Genomic DNA, 24535 nt, shown 5'->3' on the forward strand with positions numbered 1-24535 from the left:
AAAAACTAATAATGTGAAACAGCGCCCTCAATCTTTTTCAAGTTTAGATGAGGAGCACAGATTGATTGACATCACCACGGTAAACAACATAAGAATGGCTTGCACACAACGATGAAATTTGCGCTTTTAGTTTAACTTTCTAAAAGGTAAACATGCCTACTATTGGATACCTTACACATAGATTAAATATAATTTCAGATAGCAATATGAAATTAGGCCTAAAGACTTGCCTTCGCCCTAAATGTATGGTTGCGTTAGTACGGTATTGGAGGTAGATATATCATATAGCACTAGCAGAGTGTGTGCATTTTAAAAAACACTAGGAAAAGATAAGTATAATTTAATTTAATTTAAAAGGTTTTTTTGTCATTTGTACGGTAGATTGGATGGATAGCTTTCCTGTGTGGCGCCATCACTTTTTCATAATTTGTTCGAAAATAAATGGGATGTCTGATTCTCATTTTTGACTCAAAATTTGGGGTAAATTAGAATCTTTTATAACTCACATCTAAATCCCATCATCATAATAGTTACAATAGTTGTAACGCTCCGCCGGCGAGGGTCCAAGTCCTAAGACCCAAGTGTTTGGTACGAGCATGGCTTGATGGCCATTCAAATGGGCCGCAAGGTTTGATTTAAACCCCTGCAGCCCATTTGAATTGGCGTACTTGTAACACTAATAATAGGCCTATGTACTTTATAAATCTTTTTGATTCATCTTTTTTTAAAGTACTTTTGCATGCTGCAGTGAACCCATCATGATAGATCATGCAATGATCCCCTCGCCTGCACTTTGACCTTTGACACGGTTGTGACCCCAATGGAAGGGCCTATAATGAGTGAGGTTCATGAGGCGGCAGCAGCGGGAGACAGCGAACAGATCTTAAATCTCTTGAATCTTGGCAAGTATGACGTGAATCAGAAAGATGCAGAGTGGCATGACAGGACTCCATTACACTGGGCTGCCATCAAAGGTAACTTTGCCAAAAGGTGTTCTCTTGATCATTCAGGAATAACCCAGTAGGTGGGACGCTGGAGGCTTACACATTGAACAAAAAAATTCACATCTTCAATCGTACCTTCAAGGATTTGGGTACTTTTTGTAACACAAAACACAATGTCCACAGATTTACATTAAACTTGCACCGATTGAAGATGATGATAGTAGAAAGCGTACCTGAAAATATTAGTTTCTGAGGTGCTGTAGTTTTTGAGAAATTAAGAAAAACAATGTCATGAAAATACGTTTTTACATGCAGCTAAAGTAATTTTCATAACATTGTTAAATTTGACAAGTCATCTTTGTTCATAAACACTTATGTTACATACAAGGCGATTGCGAAAAGTAGGCTTACCAACAGATTAATGTCTCAAACTAATGAACTTACTTTTCCTTCACCAATTTACAAACCAAGGTCATGGAGAAAGTATTCGCGTTCTCGTTGACTACGGAGCCAATATCGATGCCGTCACAGACAGTGGATGGACACCAGCACATTTTTCTGCGGAACTCGGCAAGATTGGTGCCCTTAAAACCTTACATAAACTCGGAGCCGATATAGAGATAAAAGATTGCTGCGGTGACACAGCAAGAGATGTAGCTGCAGTCTACGGACAGCATGATTGTGTTGAATTCCTGAAAATGTAAGTTTCTCCTGATTTTGTTGGTTTGTTTCTTATGTGTCAAGAAAGCGATCGTAAATACATTACCCTAAACGGGGTACTGGCAGAGCACAGTGTGATCTCGCATGCACGAGGATCGTTGAGAATGCGATGTTTGTGATCGTGTGAATGTTTGTCAAGAAATCGTAACAACCTTTGGGAAAGACAACTGGCGCCCAAAACGATTGTCATTGGTTTTTCGGTTCCCGGTGAAAAGAGCTCAAGAAGCCACCATTCATGTTGCTAGTGATAAGCACCTGTGATTGTTCCTATGTTGTAGGGCTGCGTGGGAAGACGTGATTCGTAAGGAGAGAGAACAGCAAGAAAAGCTGGAACAGGAGGAACGAGAGCGACAGGAAGAGGAGAAAAGGAGACACAGAGAGGAAGAGGCGAGGAAACAAAAAGAGCAAGAGAAAGAGAAGAAGGGAAAGGAGAAGACGAAGGAGAAAGGGAAGAAGAGGAAATTCTTGGGAGCTGGAAGGGCAGTTTTATTGATTAACTCAGACTCAAAATAGTTTTGTTTGGAACAAACTCACTCCAGAGATCCATCAGTCTCACTCACTGATGAAATTCAAGAAACATTTGAAGACTGAACTGTTCGGAGCTCATTAATTTGTTTGTGAATTGTTCTTTTGTCCAGCGCCATCTAGTGCCGTCTAGGAAGTGTGTGCTTTATAAGTACTCTGTGCTATTATTTTGATTCTAGATGTAACATTAGGGGAGTCTCAATTAGTCAATATAGATCTTAGTCAAAGGCTTCCAACAAACAGAGTCTCTCAAAAGTTTCCGTCATTTGTAGAGTGTAAAAATGTATTTTTAGTACTCTTGTTGTGTAAATATAACACTAAGTTTTGAGATAGCAATAAATACAATGTATCTTTTTGATTAAATTTAGCATTGGGTGTTTTTATTATTTATAGCTTTCATGATTATTACATTGTGTGGCCAAATCAATGGCCAAATAAATCCAATTTCATGTACAATGTATACAGATCTTTAAAAGCCATTGGACCCTTTCGGTACAGAAAAACAAAAAAAGTTCACAGATTTACAAATAACTTACAGGGTTTACAGAAGGTAATGGTGAAAGACTTCTCTTGAAATGTTATACCATGAAATGCTGTACTTTTTGAGAAAACATTAAAACAATATCAATTCTCGATAGCGAAAATACGGATTTATTTTAAACACATGTCATGACACGGCGAAACGCGCAGATGCAAGGATGGGTTTTCACGTTATTTTCTCCCGACTCCGATTTAGCCTAAATTATCACAGGTTTGTTATTTTATATATAACTTGTGATACACGAAGTGTGGGCCTTGGACAATACTGTTTACCGAAAGGGTCCAATGGCTTTAATAGGTGTGCATCGTCTTCATTATGCTTTCTTTTTATTACAACGTCACCTATTGCTTTGAATAAAAACACATTCTAAATATCTTTTCATGTGAAAAAAATATGAAATGTTTATCCACAGATTTTTTTTTACAAAATGTACCAAACCTTATGTGCCATCCTGTACTAGTCACAAGAAGTTTGCCACTTTAAAGGCAGTGGACACTATTGGTAATTACTCAAAATAATTATTGGCATAAAATCTTACTTGGTAACGAGTAGCGGGGAGAAGTTGATAGTATCAAACAGTGTGAGAAATGGCTCCCTCTGAAGTGGAGTAGTTTTCAAGAAAGAAGTAATTTTCCGCGAATTTGATTTTGAGACCCTTTTAGAATTTGAGGTCTCAAAATCAAGCATCTGAAAGCACACAAGAGAGTATTTTTTCTTTCATTATCTCGCAACTTTGACGACCAATTGAGCTCAAATTTTCACAGGTTTGCTGTTTTATGCATATGTTTAGATACGAAGACTGGTCTTTGACCTTAAAAGTGATATCTATACTTTTCAACCGTTTACAATTTTTTAGTGGGATCTTAAAGGAACACGTTGCCTTGGATCGGACGAGTTGGTCTATGAAAAGCGTTTGAAACCGTTTGTTATGAAATGCATATGGTTAGAAAGATGTTTTAAAAGTAGAATATACTGATCCACACAAGTATCACTCAAAATTGCACGGTTTTCCTTTTACTTCGCGAACTAACACCGTCGGCCATTTATGGGAGTCAAAAATTTGACTCCCATAAATGGCCGACCGTGTTTGTCGACGAGGTAAAAGGAAAACCACCCAATTTCGAGGCATATTTGTGTAGATCATTGTATCCTACTTTTACAACGTCTTTCTAACCATATCAATTTTATAACAAACGGTTACAGGACGCTTTTCAAAGACCCAACTCGACCGATCCAATGCAACGTGTTCCTTTAACATTTCAGAGCTTCGGTGGATGATTAAACAAATTTACCAACAATTATCGAGCCACTGTCTCCAAACATTTTCAAACAAAATGTTTGCCTAAAATTAGATTCACATAGCCATAAGGAAACCCCATTTTTCTAATTTACCAGCAAATTTGATTTGCATTTAAAGAGAAAAACCGAAATTCTACATTCAAGATTTGTCTAAAATACAAATGTCTTATGGTCACCACACATAGATACAGTATAATGTATACAAATTATGTTCACTTTGTTTCAGGAAGAGAAAGAAAGAAATTTTTTTTAGGAAGAAGAAGAAAGAACAAAAAAACATAATTATGACAAAAAGTCCTCTCTTAAAATTTCATTTTTAAAAAGAAAGGGAAAATATATTTGGAAGAATTAACATTTCTAAATGGTGGTTGTACCTTCTTGTCTTCTAGTACAGAAAAATAAGTTTGCCTCTTGATTTTGTTTACTCATTTTTCAACAGAAGCGTAAAAGGAGAGGGGGAATCCATTGTCAGAGAGGGGGTGTTATGTATACTGGACAAGAAGGTGGCCGGCTGCATCAGTTTCTGTTTGGCTAGCTCTTGATCTGTAAAAGAAAGCATAATAATTCTTACATTAGTTTTGAAGCAGTGAAATACAAGACTATAGCCGTGTCTGAATTTGTGGCTTCGGCTGTTGCTAAGAGCAACCTATGCTTTAATGCATGTTAAAGTGTTGATCAAACCGCAGACACTATGATCAGACAATGGTCTACCAGCCTGGGTTTTAGTAAAATAGACAACTTTTAAGTAAACCATGGTGTGCAGTCGAACTTGCTCATAGATAAAAGGCCAAGTCATACAAGCCCCGATAACGAGAACGAAAACGATAACGATCAAAATGCGCGCCCTCAATTGGTTGAATGAGCGTGGGCGTGTTCTGCATGGGGTATTTCAACCAATTGAGGGCGTGCATTTTTATCGTTATCGTTTTTCTCTCATTATCGGGGCCTGTGTGACTTGGCATTAAGACTGATAATACAGAGGTAGACAGGATAACAAAACACAATATCGGTTTATAATGTCAAAGAATAAGCCTACCTCAATTACAACACCAGCACCAATCGTTGAGCCGCTGTATCTGAGCATAAATCGTCCTAAATCTTTGTAGTCTTTATACAGTTCTAGGCATACGGGCCTGCTCGTCTCTATCTCTATTATAGCATTACTCTGCTTCGTCAGACACCTATAAGAAGAGGTTAGGCCGAGTAAAAAAAGAAACATGTTTAGCATCCGGGTTTCTCAAAAAAAGGAAGGAGGAGGGCCTTTTTTTTTTTATTTCAAGATGGTTGCCATTCTTTTTAAAATGTCAAATAACCATTGTTTTTTCTTCTGCTCAGACACACAATACATAAATGAAACATTTTGGTCAAGACATTCAGATTGTTTCAGCTGAGATCGTTTAAAATAACCCTTTTTTCATTAGAAAATAAAATAAAAATCATAAAAAAAAGAAGAAAAAAAAAAAAAAAAAAATGAGGCGGCCTCTAAAAATGAAGCAGGCGGGGACGCTAAACATGTTTCTTTTTTTACTCTTTAGATGTCAAAAGTAAATCATCAAAACATGTGTAACTTAAGGGCACTGGATTGGTAATGAGCACTGGAGAGCTTTTGATAGTTTAAAACATTGTGAGAAACAGCTCCCTCTGAAGTAGCAGAGTTGTTGAGAAAGAGGTAATTTCTCACTCAAACTTTAAAAGACTTCAGGCTTGAAGCCTTTTATAATGCATCTGGAAGCACACAAATTTGTTCAACAAGGTGTTTTTTTTTTTCAAAACACAAAAAACACATCAAAAACCCCCAAAGCCAAACCCCTAGTTATTTCTTTTACCTACTGCACTGGGGGGTTTTATTCTTAAATCTGTGTGCGTTGATACTTTAGCTATTTTTGTATCTGCCTGTTGTTGGTTTTTGATATTTGTGGTGCTTTTTAAACATGTGTGAGCAATGCAATTTTCTTTTTAGATTAATAAGGTTTTCTTATGTCCGATGTCTTAAATTAAGCTTAAAATATTACATACAAATCTGACCGAACTTACTTTGGCCTCTTTTGCAGAATTTCCCCGGTACTCTTGTGTAAAGTACTGATGAGTTTACGAACAACGGCTGGTTCACTATCAGCCTGGTAATGAAGTACCACCTACAATTTTGAAACAAGTTTGAAAAATGACAAAATGGTGATGTCAAAATAATCTTTGTATTTGCTTTCAAATATAAATAATAACAGTAATAATATTGAAGTCTTATGTAGCGCACATATCTACCAAAAGAGGTACTCAAGGCGCTGAGTGTAACACACAAACTTCCAGAAAGATTATTTGCAGAGATGAATTCTGAGACCAAATTAAGTAGCACCTTATGTAAGGGTTTACAAGGTGCTATGGCGCATACAGCAGCCACAGCCAGGAACACCAGGGCAAACCCCTTCTCTTTTCGATAAGTGCAAGGGTCTTTCCTTCTATTATTGTGAAACTTACCGGGAAGCCCCTCGTCACCGGTACGTCCAAGTTGAACATGATGACCCTGGCTCTAAAACGACTCGTCACAGGGATAGGCTGCTCAAGACAACACATGACACTACCGACACTTCAAGATCAAAGGGAATGTATACATTTGGTATTGAATTGAATCATTAATAAAGAACACACTTTAAGCGGCAATCATTTTTTTTTTTTTTTCAACAGTTCGTTGTTTTAGATCCTATAAAAAAAATCTTACCTGACATTGACTTGATCTATGCCGGTTACCACTACCGTTGCATGGTCCCCTGCACAGGCCCACCTCGTCTCTTCCTCATGGATATAAACACCTGTTGCACATCAATCAATCAATTGCATGAAACAAAGGAGGTAGTGGTAGCACTTAAAGACTAACTAACTCATAAAAAAAACTTCATGAGCTTGAAAGTGAACAAGATAGGGACGGGTGAATGAATCCGATACCAAAAGGGTTAGTGGGACGGAACAAGAAATCATAGTCCCTATAACATGAGAATAAGACACTGGCTGTTTTGGGATCTTCAGCGTCAACTTCTTGATTCTAACTGATTCTTATGACAATACGGCAACTCCATCTGGTATCTGGTTTCAGAGGAGTTTTTACAGTGGATTTTTTTGCCAGTGGAATTATTAATAACAAAATTGAAACCATACTCTTGATGAGTTACGGTGGCGGTTGCAGGATTTAAAAAAGGGAAAAGACAAAATTTGAATTGCTTCATGAATAATGAATTTGAACTGACCTCTGACCTGTCCATGTTCAGCAGCCGGCATAATAACCACTTTATCGCCAACCTGCACCCCTCCAGACTCTATCTTACCGGCTATGCTGATACCAGCACCCATACCTGCCAACAATAATTCATGTTTTGTTAGACTTGCATAGGACGTGTGGCGTGTCATGGCCGAGCGGTTAAGAGCACCGGATTCAAGCTCTGGTGTTTGATCAGCAGGGTGTGGGTTCGAATCCCAGTCGTGACACTTGCTACATCAAATTGGGGTAGTGCTTTCTGCTCTACCGACTAGGCTTCGAATCGAAGATACCCAAGCCTACACCCAGAGGACTGTAAAAGGGGTAACCCTGTTTCAGCCCTAGGAGTAGATGGCAAAGGCCTCTGGAAAAAAATAATTGTAGCCCACACCTTGAAGTGGCCTTCAGGCCTTGTGTGTCTGGCCACTTGCATAAAAAAACAAAAATAGGGGATAACACATATTAATTTTGGTTTTACCCATATACACCAATGTGTATTAACACTGTAAACTCAGTGGACCTTTTACCGAGCTCTGTGAAAAAACTCACAGGCATGTAGGTGGGATTTGAAACCACAAACCAAATTGTTGCGGTAACCGCTGCTAAAATATAGGATTCGAACTGCCTCTAGCTACCGGGCAATCTCGGTGGTCTAGTTGGTAAGAAACAGCTCTAGAATTGCAAAGGTTAATATTTTTTGTTTCTTCAGAAAAACAAACTTCTTGTTCCATCCCTGGAACTAAATAAGAAAATATAATAATTGGTTTACCTTTAAATACATCCGATACACATTGCCGATAAGATTTGTCAACAGGTCTCTTTGGAGCTTTCAGACAGTCTGGATAACAAGAAACAAAGCTATCATTATTCACCATGAACACACTTTAAGGACATTGTTAAACCCATTTTACCCCAGTGGCTTTCATAAAATAATTCCAACTATCATCGACAAAGGAAATCGGAAACCGATCTAAGTTAAAAGAATATCGTGCCTGACTGCATTATCTTATCTCTACTATTCAATTAGCCTTATGTCAAGGCCTTCATGGTGTGGACAGCTTCATAGAGCCACTATCCCAAGTGACTGCGAGGAAGACCACACACCGAGTGGCGTAGCACGAGAGCCTTTCACAACTTGATTGCGGTTTCTTACGTTTTTCTTTATAAGTCTTGACTTTTGCTAACCTAAATGTCCAAACCAATCAGAAGCGACGGGGTCAACGGGTCAGCATTTTTGCTGAAATTTGCACACTGCCTGGATAAACAACAATCATCGGATTCGTCATCGACCTTGGATTCGTTTATAAAACGTTTTTGAGAAAGTCTGCGTTTTGTTTGGGTAATCGTCCTACAAATTATGAATAATGCACGTTTGATATGAATAATTCATTTTTAAAAAAAAGGCGCAAACAGGTTGTAAAAGGCCCTCCTTTGCCACTCGACTCACGCGAGTGGTCTCCCTTTTCAATCGCTTGGGATAGCAGCTCTACGAGGCTGTTCAAGCTACGAAGGCCTTCAACAAAAGGCTACTATTCAAGTCTGCACCTATGTCGGTTTGACTATTTTTCCCTCACCTATTCGTTCCATAAGTGACTGTCCTTTGTACCACGCAGTCAGGGCAGACTCTTTAGCTCTGTCTTTGAGGTTTTCACCCGTCAGCCCACTGCAGGGAATGAACTGAACATCAGAATCCTAAAACAACAAATTGAAACAATGCATTTCAAAATTGTATATATGGGATAATTCTTCTCTTATAAAATTTAGGCCCAATCGGTCATCGGAGTCGGGAGAAAATAACGGGAAAACCCACCCTTGTATCCGCACCTTTCGCCGTGTCATGACATGTGTTTAAAATAAATCCGTAATTCTCGATATCGAGAATTGATATTGTTTTACTGTTTTCGCAAAAAGCAAAGCATTTCATGGACTAATATTACAAGAGAAGTCTTTCACCACTACCTTCTGTAAACCCTGTAAGTTATTTGTAAATCTGTGAACTTTTTAGTATTTTGTCTGTACCGAAAGGGTCCAATGGCTTTAAAGAAAAACAGGATCAAGTTAAACTGTTACGGTTTTGTTAGAACAATTCTTTGCCAGTAAACATTTTGAGCAGAAGCTCTTTTCGTCTTGCCTGCCGATTCCCCCCCCCTAAAATTCAAGCATTATAGTGAGTTCTAGATTATTGCTGCCAACACTCACCTTAAAACCAGCCTGTTTCAAGAAATGTCCCAGCTTGCCTACAATCTCGTTGAACCTGACCTCCGACCAGCCCACAGTGTCTAGTTTATTAATGGCTACAGCCAGCTGAGTCACCCCTAATGATCGGACCAGGAGGGCGTGTTCTCTTGTCTGGCCACCGGAATCAAATCCAGTCTCAAATTCTCCCCTTGTGGCGTCGACGACCAGGATGGCTACGTCCGCCTAGAAGGAAGAGAAAAAGACGTCAATGTTCTAGAACGATCGTACGGTTTTCTCAGTCTTCTACTGATGAGTAGAGCATAGTTGTTGAGTTGAAACAAAACTTATCATACTCGAGGATGCTGAAGATATAATATATATTAACATCTGAACTGAACATAGAACAATATTAGCCAGTTAATGTTGAATAAAAACATGTATAATCAGTCTCTACTACTAAAGAGAGTATTTAAGATGGCTACATCATAAAGCCTTAGAGTATCGTTGTGGGCTTTCAGGGACAATCGACGAGACATCACCCCCAGATTAAAGGCATTGGACATCTTTGGTAATTGTCAAAGACCAGTATTCTCATTTGGTGTATCCCAACATATGCATACAATAACAAGTCTGTGAAAATTTGAGTTAAATTGGTCGTCAAAGTTGCGAGAGAATAATAAAAGAAAAAACTTTCAGATGCCTAAAGGGCTTCAAACATTAGAGCGAGAAATTACCCCTTTTTCTAAAAAATTACGTCACTTCAGAGGGAGCCATTTCTTGCAATGTTTTATACCATCCACAGCTCTCCATTGCTCATTATGCTAACAATTATTTTTCAAGAATTACCAACAATGTCCAGTGCATTTAAGAGAAAACAAAAATGCCAATCCAGGATCAAGAGATACTAACCTGTGCAGCTCCTGTGATCATGTTGGGGATGAAATCTTTATGACCGGGGGCGTCGAGGAGGGTCACCGTTCTATTAGGGGTCTCAAAACTGGTTAAACCTACATCCATCGTAATGCCCCTGAAAAGAAATGTCAAAAGAGGAGGTTCTGGTAATCGTTTTGACATTGAAAGCCCTAAATGCAAGATTTTGTAAGAATTCTGTAATTTTGGATCTTCCAGAATCCTAACCCTAACCTCCTAAAAAGAAATGTAATAAGAGCAGGCTTTGATAGTTTTTTTCACATTGAAATCCCAAAATGCAAGATTCTGCATGGCTTCTCTGATTTAGGATCTTCTGTCATGGATATATGATTTGTTTTGCAGTTATCTGGGGGAGTTGAACTTGTTTGAAGTGGTATGAACCGGTCTCAACCGCATTCAACCAGTTCTTGCTCATCATAACATCTGTTTTATACACTGCACTAAACACAAACTTGGAAAGCAAAGTGAAATAATCTGTAGCACATATAGTCACAAAACACCGTTTCCCATTAATTTTTTCAGCGTTAACAAACGACTCATTTTGACGGTTCGCATCACATATAATGATAATTTTTTTAAAAGACTATGTATGTACCTCTGTCTTTCTTCACCCGTCTCATCAAGCACCCAGGCATATGCAAATGATGCCTTGCCTTGTTTCTTGGATTCCTGTTCATACTTGTGCATCTGTCTCTGGTTCACCTGTATGATAGGGAGGAATTGAGAAAACATTATTATTATTACTGATATTATTTTGATTGCCAAAACAGTACAATACAAAACAAAATGTGACCCGCTACGTGAACATGAGTCAGATGTTGACAATTTCAAGAATTGAGTTGTATGCATGGCTGGAAAGAACACACCAGCAGCAGTAATTTGGTATAAGTCTAAGCTTTGGGGTGTGCAAAGCTTAGATTAGCAAATACATCATTTTTTCTGAAAAACGAATTACAAGTAAAGTGATGTTTTAAAATACCATTGCGTGAAAGGAAACAAATAATACATAGGTATGATCACAAATTTGATGTTTTCTTGGCTTTATAGCCTAAAAGTAAGTGTTCTCAAGATTAACCATGCAAAACAGATCTTAAAAAGTAAAAAAAAAAAAAAAATGTCCATAAATTAATAATGCATTCGGCGACATCTGACTCATTTTCACGTAGCAGGTTACAAATACAAGACAATATCTGATATAGCCGTAGCTGTAGCTGAAGTCGCCGTTTCGTACACAGCCTAATACTGCGATCCCGGCCAAAATGCCAATCCCAACCATTCCCTGTCCACTTCCCAATAACAATAATCATTCTCTCCCCTTGCCCCCATCTCCCCGCTCAATGTTGACTGTAAGGCAAAAGACCAGGGCCCAATTTCATAGAGCTGCTTAAGCACAAAATTTTACTTAAGCAAAAAAAACCCTTGCTTTGTAAAATCCGATTACCGGCCAAGACTCAACTTAATTGTTATGCTAAGTAAAGAACAGCTAAATACCAGTCACAAGCAATGTATATGGCATGAAATTTTTGCCAGTAACATGTGTAAAACAAGCGAGCTGTTTTCGTGCTTAAGCAAATTTTTTGCTTAAGCAGCTCTATGAAATTGGCCCCATGCAATCAGAACCAACATTGAAAGGGGGCAGGGGGGGGGCCCAACGAGGTATGGCCAGGATTGTGGTCTACAAGGAAACAGACTTACCTGACCAATCAGATACAAGAGATGACCCATTAGTGTTGATTTACCGGCGTCTACATGACCAATCACAACCAAGTTGATGAGCTGTTTTCCCTCCTGCCTCTTCCTATACTCTGCAGAGATGTCTATTGTCTGCAAAAATTACAATAATCATAGTTTAGCAGAGTGTGGGTTCAAATCCCGGCCATGACACCTGTCTCCTTGAGCAAGACGCTTTAAAACTATAATTGCTTCTATTCACCCAGGGGTAAATGGGTACCTGTGAGGGCAGAGATGGTTCTTGTGATTGATTTAGCTTAGTCAAGTTAGTGCACTACATTATTTGCCAGCACAAACTGTATAGGTATACTTCCCAGGGAGCTGAGATGGTTTAAAGAAAGAATTAAATGGCCCAGTGACCAGCCATCGATTTCACCAAACTCTTCCTAACTTAGGATTAATCTTAGGACTTGGGACGAGTTTAGTTCCGTATCCGAAGATGTAGGACACATTGAACCCATCCTAAGTTAGGACGGGTTACTTGTCCTAACTTGAGATAGGATTAATCATAGCGTTTCGTGAAATTGGCCGCAGGAGTACTAATGTTGTGGGCGCTTTGAGACGCCCTTCGGGTGTATTAAGTGCTATACAAAACCAATTATTATTATTATTATAATCATCAGACATGTCTTATCCAGGGATAGGGTTAGAAAAATGTATTGTTCCTGTATTATGTGGAGAAGTCTATTGTCTGCAAAATTAACAATTATCAGGCATGACTTATCGAGGGATGAGGGTTAGAAAAATTAATTGTTCCTGCATTCTGCTCAGATGTCTATTGTCTGCAAAATGAACGATTATCAAATGGACGAGGTTAGACCAATGTATTCTTTCTGTATTCTCTAGATATGTCTCTTGTCTGGTGCGTTTTCACCGGAGTGTGGGTTCGAATCCCGGTCGTGACACTTGTGTCCTTGAGCAAGATACTTTACTATAATTGCTTCTCTTCACCCAGGGGTATAAATGGGTACCTGCGAGGGTAGAGGTTGATATTGTGAATGAAAAAGCCTTTGGAGCGATATAAACTGTTGCCCAGGTTGTATACTCCCAAGGGAGCTGAGAAACGTTAAAAAGTTATTGGCCCTATGACCAGGGCACTAATGTAAAGCGCTTAGAGAATTATATGTTAGTTATTAGGCGCTATACAAATCGAAAGTTATTATTATTATAGAACAGTTATCAGATATGTCTTATCTAGGGATGAGGGTTAAAGACAAATGTATTCCAAGACTTACCCCTATCTTGGAGTTTCTGGACTCTTTTCTCTGAGGGATGACAGGGAGCCCTGGAGGAGCAAATGTTGACCCCACCATCGCCGTCAGATCCGGGGCACTCATAACTGTTGGAAGCTTTCCTTGGTGTTCACTGCAAGAAAAAAGTCCCGTTAATGCAAACAACTATTTAAGGCACTGGACACGATTGGCAACTACCCAAAATAATTGTTAGTATAAAACATGGTGAGAGAAACAGCTCCCTCTGAAGTAACATAGTTTTTGAGAGAGGTGATTTCTCAAGTATGAGAAAAACACACAATGATGAAAATGAAATTCTTACACAATGAAATTCTCACATTATTATCTTGCATTTTTGATGAACAATTGATTTGTAATTTTATGGTTTTTTTTATAACCGAGATGAGTTTGTTCACATGTAAGAAAGAGCATCTACATTTTGTCCTGCAAAACCCCCAAATTGTAGAAAAACAAAGAGTCAAATTTGGGCATTTGGAATTTTAACAATCAACCATCGAAAATACTTTTTGACTGACATGTCACAACACTGGGCGATTGCTTTAAAATAAGAACCACCAAAACAAGTTCTTTACTAACATTTCTACACATAACAAGTTAGGTAACTAAAAAAATAGTTAAAGAAAAATCATCCAAAATTTTCATTCAAGTGAGAGCATATTGTGTTTAAAACTACCTTCTGACTTGCAAATCCGAAATGTCATCCATAAACCCCGACATTGGCTTAGGCCTTAGTGAAGCACTCTTTCTCCGTACATCTCCACTTGGGACGGGTCCCAGTTCGAATCCTCTCTTGGCCTGTTTGGATGGGAAGCTCATCTTTGCCACCTCCGGAGTGACGGCTGCAACTTTGTCGTCTTCTGGGTTGGCTCCCGGCATGGGGCGTTTGGGTTTGGTCGACGGAGGCTGCTGCTGCCTGGGTGGTGCTGCTGCTGTTGCTGTACGTGATTGAAGGGTAGGGTTAAAAGAGTTGGGGGCAGTGACACACCCATCAGGGGAGCATCAAGGCATCCCAAAACATAGGGTGTCATGGCCGAGTAATTAAGACCACCGATTTAAGTTCTGGTGGTTAAGTCATCTGAGGTGTGGGTTCGGGTCCCGGAAATGACACCTGTGTCCTTGAGCAAGATACTTTACTATAATTGCTTCTCTTCACCCAGGGGTATAAATGGGTACCTGCGAGGGTGGAGGTTTATATCGTGTATGAAAAAGCCTTTGGAACGCTACAGTTGCCCAGGTTGTATACTCCCAGGGGAGCTGGAATGTCATGTGCCCAATGACCAGGGCACTAATGTAAAGCGCATTGAGATGGTTATTGTGAAATGCGCTATAATTTATAAGAAATTGTTATTATTATTAATTCTGATCGGTTTGCTACTTAGTAAATTTACAAGATGCATGGCTAGCTCACTGGTCTAGTGGTAAAACATCTGTTTTAGCAATGCAAAGGTTGTGGCTTCGAATCCCACCCGAGTGATTTTGCCTGTGGATTTGTTCACAGAACTTGGGAAAGTACCGAGTCTACAGTGCTTAAAACACATCTTTGGTGTAATGGTAAACACAAATTATACTATATCCCCAATGCAACACTAACACGTATTAAAAGTAGGAAGTTGTTGACACCAATTAAGCAGTGTTACTAAGGGTTGGAAGACCCCAATCCTAACCTGCTAAAGCTTGGACTCCAGTCTCAGTCTCTTGCTCAATAATAATTTCTTAAGGTGTTGGTCTTAGTTTTCATCCTTGACCATGTCAGGGATTGATTTCGTCCAGCAACTTTGCATAGCAAAATAGTTTCAATTTCACACAGATTTTGTGCAAACTGAATGCCAATATTGAGTAGTAAATCGTGATTTTTGAGTAGCAACCGATACTTTTTTTTGTAGCATTTTGCCCTGCTATTCAAGGGAAACCGCTCGCTGAATACATAATATCAAAAATAACTTTTTCTATGGTTTGGGGTTCGATCTGGACAAATAAAAAAGAAAATTTCCCCCAGACCACCACTGAAGGCAATAATGGGTAAAGGTAAATCAAAACCAGCAATAAATCAATAAATAATCAATCAATCAATAAGTCAATAAAATGATCAACTAAACAATTAAATCAATCAACCTCATAAAAAAAACCAGTATTCAAGTGAATCAATCAATACAAGCTCTTTATAATCAATTCATTTTATTACAGAAATTAAGACAAATCTAGACGAATAACCACATTATTTCTTTGCATAGTAATATTTCATAAGAAATGGTAAATTACAAATCAGCCTATGCAATTATATATAAATGATACTTTCAAATTACACAAAGAAAAACCCCAACTCACTGAAGGAAATGAGCAGGATGCGTGATGGCGATAACCAGGGGCCAGTTTCATAGCCCTACTTAACGATAAGCATATTTTCGTGCTACATGTACCCATAGCATGAAAATTGGCGTGAGCGTACATGTATTTCTAAGGTTAGCAAGAAAAGAAGCGGCCACTTTAGTGTTCATAATGGATTTTCATACAGTAAGCACCGGGAGGTAAGCATGCGTTTTTGTTTGCGTTTTTTTGAAAATTGGCGTGAGCGTACATGTATTTCTAAGGTTAGCAAGAAAAGAAGCGGTCATTTTAGTGTTCATAATGGATTTTCAAACAGTATTATTTTCATACAGTAAGCACCGGGAGGTAAGCATGCGTTTTTTGTTTGCGTTTTTTTTAAATTGGCGTTAGCGTACATGTATTTCTAAGGTTAGCAAGAAAAGAAGCGGCCATTTTAGTGTTCATAATGGATTTTCATCCAGTAAGCTCCGGGAGGTAAGCATGCGTTTTTTTTAAAATTGGCGTGAGCGTACATGTATTTTAAAGGTTAGCAAGAAAAGAAGCGGCCATGTTAGTGTTCACCATGGATTTTCAAACAGTATTATTTTCATACAGTAAGCACTGGGAGGTAAGCATGCGTTTTTTGTTTGCGTTTTTTTTTAAATTGGCGTTAGCGTACATGTATTTCTAAGGTTAGCAAGAAAAGAAGCGGCCATTTTAGCGTTCACCATGGATTTTCAAACAGTGTTATTTTCATGAAATAAGCACCGGGAGGAAAGCATGCGTTTTTGTTTGCGTTTTTTTGAAAATTGGCGTTAGCGTACATGTATTTCTAAGGTTAGCAAGAAAAGAAGCGGCCATTTTAGCGTTCACCATAGATTTTCAAACAGTGTTATTTTCATGAAGTAAGCACCGGGAGGAAAGCATGCGTTTTTGTTTGCATTTTTTTAAAATTGGCGTTAGCGTACATGTATTTCTAAGGTTAGCAAGAAAAGAAGCGGTCATTTTAGTGTTCATAATGGATTTTCAAACAGTATTATTTCCATACAGTAAGCACCGGGAGGTAAGCATGAGTTTTTTGTTTGCGTTTTTTTTTTAAATTGGCGTTAGCGTACATGTATTTCTAAGGTTAGCAAGAAAAGAAGCGGCCATTTTAGTGTTCATAATGGATTTTCATCCAGTAAGCTCCGGGAGGTAAACATGCGTTTTTTTTTAAATTGGCGTGAGCGTACATGTATTTCTAAGGTTAGCAAGAAAAGAAGCGGTCATTTTAGTGTTCATAATGGATTTTCAAACAGTATTATTTCCATACAGTAAGCACCGGGAGGTAAGCATGAGTTTTTTGTTTGCGTTTTTTTTTAAATTGGCGTTAGCGTACATGTATTTCTAAGGTTAGCAAGAAAAGAAGCGGCCATTTTAGTGTTCATAATGGATTTTCATCCAGTAAGCTCCGGGAGGTAAACATGCGTTTTTTTAAAAATTGGCGTGAGCGTACATGTATTTTAAAGGTTAGCAAGAAAAGAAGCGGCCATTTTAGTGTTCACCATGGATTTTCAAACAGTGTTATTTTCATACAGTAAGCACTGGGAGGTAAGCATGCGTTTTTTGTCTGCGTTTTTTTTAAATTGGCGTTATCGTACATGTATTTCTAAGGTTAGCAAGAAAAGAAGCGGACATTTTAGTGTTCACAATGGATTTTCATACAGTAAGCTCCGGGAGGTAAGCATGCGTTTTTTTGAAAATTGGCGTGAGCGTACATGTATTTTAAAGGTTAGCAAAAAAAGAAGCGGCCATGTTAGTGTTCACCATGGATTTTTCAAACAGTATTATTTTCATACAGTAAGCACTGGGAGGTAAGCATGCGTTTTTTGTTTGCGTTTTTTTTTAAATTGGCGTTAGCGTACATGTATTTCTAAGGTTAGCAAGAAAAGAAGCGGCCATTTTAGTGTTCATAATGGATTTTCATACAGTAAGCTCCGGGAGGTAAGCATGCGTTGTTTTGAAAATTGGCGTGAGCGTACATGTATTTTAAAGGTTAGCAAGAAAAGAAGCGGCCATTTTAGTGTTAACCATGGATTTTCAAACAGTGTTATTTTCATACAGTAAGCACTGGGAGGTAAGCATGCGTTTTTTGTTTGCTTTTTTTTTTAAATTGGCGTTAGCGTACATGTATTTCTAAGGTTAGCAAAAAAAGAAGCGGCCATTTTAGTGTTCATAATGGATTATCATACAGTAAGCTCCGGAAGGTAAGCATGCGTTTTTTTGAAAATTGGCGTGAGCGTACATGTATTTTAAAGGTTAGCAAGAAAAGAAGCGGCCATTTTAGCGTTCACCATGGATTTTCAAACAGTGTTATTTTCATACAGTAAGCACTGGGAGGTAAGCATGCGTTTTTGTTTGCGTTTTTTTTTTAATTGGCGTGAGCGTACATGTATTTCTAAGGTTAGCAAGAAAAGAAGCGGCCATTTTAGCGTTCACCATGGATTTTCAAACAGTGTTATTTTCATACAGTAACCACTGGGAGGTAAGCATGCGTTTTTGTTTGCGTTTTTTTTTAATTAGAGTGAGCGTACATGTATTTCTAAGGTTAGCAATAAAAGAAGCGGCCATTTTAGTGTTCATAATGGATTTTCATACAGTAAGCACTGGGAGGTAAGCATGCGTTTTTTTTAAAATTGGCGTGAGCGTACATGTATTTTTAAGGTTAGCAAGAAAAGAAGCGGCCATTTTAGTGTTCACTGATGGATTTTCAAACAGTATTATTCTCACACAGTGTTATTTTCATACAGTAAGCACCGGGAGGTAAGCATGCGTTTTTGTTTATAAGCATAAAATCGGCCGTAATGCAGCTCTAAACTGGGACGCGGGAAAAGGTTGTGGCTAAAAATCAAGACAATACGGTAATAGCTTAAGAAATGGTATCACAATTTTGGATAATATCAAGATATCGCCCAAGTTTACTACTATCTAGTCTCTTGGTACTGCCTACTCCAAGTATAGGCCACTAAAGACGGGGTCCAAACAAGACGACGCTGTCTGCTGCTATTGCCATTGGCTGCAGAAGAAACACTGAAGAAAAGACGCTAATGATTACGGTGATCAGGCATGGGCCAAATTTCATAAAAACTAAAAGCAGAAAATCTTGCTTAGCAAATTTGTTTGCTAAGCAAAAAATGAGTGGGGCACCAACAATGAGCAAGATTTGCATGTGCTTAGCAAGGCTTTATGAAATTGGGCCCTGCCCATAGCCAGACCCAAAGTAACCAATTTAAATTTGGCTTACATTTATAACTTGGGTTTGGCACAGAATTTCTGCAGTAGCCGTGTCAGCCAAGAATGCTCAAATTTCTGAAGTTTGATAATGCACATCAGCTGAAATCTCTTTCTTGTTACATATGCAAGCATGAAGTAAAAATGATGCAATTGAATTTGGTCTTGGTTTTTACTGAAAAAAAAACAAAAAAAAACATCTGCCACATTTTGACCACGTCTTTCTCTTAGGCTTTTAATAAAGGTGCATTTAAGTTGGTAATTAAGGTGAATGCACGGTGCTATGAATTTATTAAACATTTTATCTTGCAATCATAATTTCTTTTAAAACGTCTGCCTTTAAAATACAAATTTACAGCCCTTAAAGAACTTAAAAAATCCCTTAATTTTTGCAGAAAAAAATTTGCAATGAATTCATACATCAAATTGTAGTAACTTCAGGATGTTTAAATAAACTGTTGGAGGAAAACAAAATTCAAAATGGATGAATTTTATAAAAGTCGTAAAAGCATAAATTACTGCAATTAAGTTTGAAGTGCAGTGATCATTGTTTGGAAAGGCTATAAAGAGTCATTATTATTATTATTATAATTATAATAACAATGAGACCTATGCTACTTTTTCTTCCCTTTGCTCTTATGTACACTACCAAACGCCCCTGATTGCCTCTGTTTAACAACATCATCAGGGGAAGGGGTCGAAAAGTCAAACACAACAACTTCCTCTCTGTTATCTGCGGGACTCTCGGTCCAGGATTTCTGCCTCAGGTAAGAGAACTGCCTGTGTTTGATTGGCTTGGAATGTAGCCTGTTTAATCTGCATGAGGCAACTTTCATCCTCTGTGGTGATTGGTTGATGTACTCGGCACACAGGGTCCTCGCAAAGACCGAGGGCTTTGAAAATATGAGACTCTTTGATTGTTTTGCAGAGTGTTTGAACTTTGGCAACCCTTGTATTTTTTTGATAACTGAGGTATCTTGAGTTTCAATATTTGTGGTGAGACCTGATGATGTGCTTTCCATCTTGATAGACTCCCTGGATTGGAAACCAGGTGGAGTGGGTACCCTCGGTGTTAGTTCATCTACAGACGGTGGCACTGTTTCAGATGTCAGTGGGCGAAGACCTGGAGGTGCTTCAAATCTTGCGGGTTCAAATCCAGGCAGAGGTTGGTGCGACGAAATAGTCTGGAACCATTCACTTGTATTTTGCTCCATTTTCACCGGACTGTTTGGCAAAGTCGTCCTATTGTCATATGTATCCCTGACGCTAGGAGGTCCAAATGCAGTAGATGTTGAAGGGGCTTGAGACAAGTGGTCAGTGGCTAGACTGAAAAGAGATGACCCAGCAGGGCTTGTAGAAACCATAGACTGGTGTTTGTGTCTACTTTCCAAAGCCACACCGATAAACAGCTGTGAGGGTGGGGTTGACGATAGGTGCGTTGTGGCTAAATCAGACAAAGAGATACCAGTGGTGCTTCCCCCTGTTCCAAATCCTAGCATTGACTTTTCTTGCGATCTTGAAAGGTTCGAAGCGAGGTGAGACGAGGCTAAGCTGGATAAGGACATACCCGGTGTAGGGAATAAACTTCCTACTGTGGTGCCAGGGCATGCAGGGTGGCCATGTTGTAAACCTCCATCCATTGGCCTAACAGCACCGGGCACTTTAGTCTTCACGGCGGCGCCTAAACCTCCAACAAGGTTACCGAGCCCAATAGATTTCAAATCATTTCCTATTCGTGAGTCAAAGTCTAAACTTTGAGTGGAAAACCTATCAGTTTTGTTTCCAAAGTCTGTTGTTCCGGATGGTTTGAGATTCAGAGGGTTTGATGACAGATGGGAGGATGCTAAGCTCGACAGAGAAATACCTCGATGAGACTGGTCTTCTTCGCCAGTGTGGCCTCCTCTACTAGTGATATTAGTCTGGAGGTTCCGCTTCAATGGGAAATATTGAGGTGGAGTCGAGGAAAGTGAACGCTGTGATAAATCACGTAACGATAAACCCGTTAGGGAACCTGTCAAGACGTCCCTATCTCTAGACGCTTTGGTTGCGTCAAGACGAGAACCAGCCAACTGGGACAATGACAATGGCCCCCGACCTTGGGATGCACCACTTGCTGCTGGGGATGATGATAAATGGGAAGCAGCTGAAGCGGAGAGGGGCACTGATGAGACTAAATTTGAGGATGCTTCAGCTTTACATCGAGTTAAAGGGCTGAAGGTATAACAGACTCCAACAAGGTTGGATAAGGGGGCAACCAAAACATTTGAGGAGGCTTTTTGAACTTCTTTCGGGCAACCTGCCAAACCGCCTACTTGCATGGTACCAGAGGGACTAGTTTTACGATTTCTTTCAGTTAAAAGCCCATCTGGATCAGAGTGATCATTGGGTCTGGTGCTAATATTCATTTCTTTTTTTTCATTTTCCCTTAATATCATAAAACCACAAACTCCTTACCTTACCATAGCCAAGGGATGTCAAGCAACAGCAATGCCAGATGGGTAAAGACCATAGCAGAACCGGGTAAAGAAGATGAACAGTGACAAAGAAGAAAAAGAAAGAAGAAAACAAGAAGCGGGCCTTCTATTAGATGATTGTTAAAAGCATGCAGGAGCAAATCAGTTATATTTTCGAATAGTGTAATGTTTTTGGTGTTGGTTATTTCCTTGCTAGAAATCTTCCAATTCAAATACTAACTTGGCAAAGTGTCTTAAACTAAGTGTGGCATTATTACTGGTTTTCTTATGAATTTGATCAAAAAAAAAAAAAAAAAAAATTGAATTAGAAATGTTTTGTTTTGTTTTTGGGGGGGTGGGGTTAAAAAAAATGGATTTCCGGTTAAAAACAGAGTAATCGAATCCTCAAAGTTTTAAGTTCTTGAGCTTTATTCACCTGTCTGGGTCTCTGTGTTGTTGTTACTCCTCCGTTGGCCTCCTCCGCTCTCTTGGTGATCAAGAATGGCATTCAGAGCTTTCTCAAAGTTGAATTTGTGCGCCAGGGCAGTCTCTACTAAGACATGCTCAGGGATGGCATCTCCTACTACATTGCGGATTTCCTCCAAGCATGACTGAAGCTGAGCTGTGTACAGAATTAACAAGAATAAAGAAATCAGTCTCTCCTAACGATGACTAGAGCAAGCTAGTTGAAATGTTGAGACCAATTAAGAACTCACTCTGCGCTAGGGAAGTTAATAGGAATCCACTAAATGCTGAAGTAGTAGTCCCGGTAGTTTGTCTATCATCCGCCCAGGTAGTAGTTAAAAGCAGCACAGTTCTTTTCAGAATTGGCAGAGAAGACTGAAAATCTACTAGGTAGTAGAATATAAAGTAAGACAGCTCTCTAAAGAACAAAATCTACCTGGCAAGTATAAACACACATGGTGTTACCGCAAACCAAAATGTATAAGAAATCAGTACTTACAATTTGAAACTTAGCATGGTGGGAGTATAATTAGGTGAGATTTCCGGTAGCACCATGTGTAAATAGGCCTTCTTTACATACATACATACAAACAACTAAATATTTATAAAGCGCCTTTACATCAAGATCAAAGCGCTGGAAAGAGCAAGACCAATGGAACTATAAATACAACAAATTACATCTGATACAAGTAAGTTTTGAGAGATTTTTTGAAATAAGGCAAAGAGTTACAATTTCTGATGCATACTGGGAGGTTGTTCCATATTCGAGGAGCAATAAAGGAGAAAGTCCGGTTGTGAGCAGATGAGTGTGCTGATGGTTGGGTGTTCGGTTAGGGGTGTGTTGTCAGCAGTGTTGGTTCTGAAGAAAAAAACGTTGGCTGGCAACTTCTGAACAAGTGAGTTGTCAACTTAGAACCACCACTACTAAAAAGAGATTTAAGCATGGTGTTACTGCAAAAAGGAATTCATTTTTCAAGAAGTTCATTTTTTTGCTCTCAGTTTTTGTTCACAGGTTAAAATATTAAACCGGGAACAATTTTGTCCATCAATTTTGCATAGCTGAAGGTTTCTTTGCTGCACACTGAATAATAATGACCAAGTAGCAAACGATGAATTTTGAACAAACCTTAACATGGGGAAAATATCCACTGTAACAAGCACTAACATGGAAACCACTTCGCATGATCCTACCTTCTTCAATATCTGAGAGCTCTGGCTTCTTGAAGTTCCTGGAGTCGTTCAGAGGTTGGTCAGAGTCCCTCCTTGTTTGATCGCCCTCAGCTTGCTGTAAATCCTCTTCCCCTTCTTCAAGAAAAGATGCTAGCTGGTGATGCTGAAGGCTGCGATGGAAAATGAACTGCTCAGCTGTAGAGAGAAACAAGCAGGTGGCTTGCACATTGGTTTTCAAGAAATATTAACATTCTTTATTTTGAGGCGAGTCACGGCCGAGCGGATAAGAGCACCAGAATCAAGCTCTGGTGTTTCTGATCAGCAGAGTGTGTGTTCGGGTCTCGGTCATGATACTTGTGTCTTTTTCAGCACAACATTTGCTTTGTCCTTTGGATAGGATGTAAAGCCATTGATAATATTTAAAAAGTTGTAGTATATTTTTCATAGACACTAGGCACTGAAACGCTGCTGTGTTCGTCGAAAGTAATTTTCAAGATTTTTTTGTTCCGGCACCTACGATTTTGCCTGGGTGCTGGACGATTTTGTCCGGGCGCTACATTTTTGAACGGGCGCATTTGGTATTTTGAGAATTTTGGAAGGGCGCCCCGCCCGTCCAAACAAAACTGCGTGTTGAACTGCTTATTTTTGCTTAGCAGAAGCAAAATGTTCTACTTAAGCAGCTCTATGAAATTGGGCCCAGTCCGGTCCTAGCTGGACATACATACCTGTTGATGGAGAGACACCATAATCTTCCTCCACTGAGTGACCATAAACATCATCATAGCCTTCATAATCTGCAATTTAATCACGTGCAGACAAGATGGAATTCATCAATAATACAAATATCATATTTCAATCAATGTCATAACATAACTACAATTTCATCAAGGTGCTCTTCAATCAAGATCATAGCGCACATGAAAGGAATTAACAATAAAAAAAGCTGTAAAGATACGGGTAAAGACAGGGACCCAGTCTAAATGACTATGGAGTATGAGATATCCCTTTTTGTAAAGATGAGTGAAAAAATGGTGGCGCCATACCGTACGGAAAGTTATCCTCAATTTCCATTGATTATTGTTGAATCATTATGATTGTGTTTTCACATTTACAAATTATTTCATCCAACGTGTGTGTGTGTAGGCCTACGTCCAACCAAAGAATGAAGAAAGATAAAACTCAACAATTCTCAACAAACTGCGTGTGTAGTTCAGGACATAAGGAATATGCTAGAGTGTGTGTAAACGTACGGGCATGACGGGCGGCAACCTGGCCTGGCTTGGCGCGCGCTGCTGCAATATTTGTAAGGCGTTACGTTAACTTTGACGAGTGATTACATCAGACCTACCCTCCCCATAGTCCATCCCCCTCACGTTCCTATGTCTTGACATGTTGACAAGTTCGTTACAAGCTTACATTCTGAAGAAAACTTTGCGAAAGGCTATATTTTCGCCAATTTATTTGCGAATTGTACAACAAGACACCGTGTCCAACGTCCATTTTGGCTG

General features: G+C 39.1%; 2 protein-coding genes across 4 annotated transcripts; one reads left to right on the plus strand and one right to left on the minus strand.

Moving 5' to 3' along the window:
* The first annotated feature begins 43 nt into the window (after positions 1-43).
* LOC139952590 (ankyrin repeat domain-containing protein 66-like) lies at positions 44-4264 on the plus strand. Of its 2 annotated transcripts, none has more exons than XM_071951774.1 (4): positions 44-146; positions 749-974; positions 1416-1644; positions 1943-4264. In XM_071951774.1, the coding sequence occupies exons 2-4, from the start codon at positions 821-823 to the stop codon at positions 2175-2177; spliced, it is 618 nt and encodes a 205-aa protein (XP_071807875.1). In that variant the 5' UTR covers positions 44-146; positions 749-820; the 3' UTR covers positions 2178-4264. The 2 variants fall into 2 exon arrangements, with proteins under 2 accessions (XP_071807875.1, XP_071807876.1); XM_071951775.1 differs by having other exon boundaries at positions 52-146; positions 731-974.
* A 36-nt stretch (positions 4265-4300) lies between these two features.
* LOC139952588 (HBS1-like protein) lies at positions 4301-24533 on the minus strand. 2 transcript variants are annotated; one of them, XM_071951771.1, is made up of 20 exons: positions 24376-24533; positions 23753-23821; positions 23049-23222; positions 21829-22014; positions 19584-21388; positions 15030-15051; positions 14039-14294; positions 13348-13477; positions 12077-12205; positions 10977-11083; positions 10361-10478; positions 9473-9694; positions 8848-8965; positions 8043-8111; positions 7266-7370; positions 6743-6833; positions 6502-6610; positions 6064-6164; positions 5066-5210; positions 4402-4572 (listed from the first exon to the last, which is right to left on the minus strand). In XM_071951771.1, exons 1-20 carry the CDS (start codon positions 24416-24418, stop codon positions 4561-4563), a joined length of 4011 nt encoding a protein of 1336 aa, XP_071807872.1. In that variant the 5' UTR covers positions 24419-24533; the 3' UTR covers positions 4402-4560. The 2 variants fall into 2 exon arrangements, with proteins under 2 accessions (XP_071807871.1, XP_071807872.1); XM_071951770.1 differs by lacking the exons at positions 15030-15051; positions 19584-21388 and having other exon boundaries at positions 4301-4572; positions 14039-14300.
* Between the last annotated feature and the right edge of the window lie 2 nt (positions 24534-24535).

This window comes from Asterias amurensis, chromosome 20 (genome assembly GCF_032118995.1).
Source record: "Asterias amurensis chromosome 20, ASM3211899v1".
Taxonomy (NCBI): Eukaryota; Metazoa; Echinodermata; class Asteroidea; order Forcipulatida; family Asteriidae; genus Asterias; species Asterias amurensis.

Bases quoted from the DNA above. Each gene is read 5' to 3' on its own strand.
- LOC139952590 (XM_071951774.1), top strand. From the start codon at position 821: ATGGAAGGGCCTATAATGAGTGAGGTTCATGAGGCGGCAGCAGCGGGA. The intron at 975-1,415 runs GTAACTTTGCCA...TTACAAACCAAG, and splicing joins ACACTGGGCTGCCATCAAAG to GTCATGGAGAAAGTATTCGC. The intron at 1,645-1,942 runs GTAAGTTTCTCC...CCTATGTTGTAG, and splicing joins TGTGTTGAATTCCTGAAAAT to GGCTGCGTGGGAAGACGTGA.
- LOC139952588 (XM_071951771.1), bottom strand. From the start codon at position 24,418: ATGTCAAGACATAGGAACGTGAGGGGGATGGACTATGGGGAGG. The intron at 14,295-15,029 runs GTTAGGATTGGG...GTACAGCAACAG, and splicing joins TGGAGTCCAAGCTTTAGCAG to CAGCAGCACCACCCAGGCAG. The intron at 12,206-13,347 runs GTAAGTCTTGGA...TAATTTTTGCAG, and splicing joins CCAGAAACTCCAAGATAGGG to ACAATAGACATCTCTGCAGA.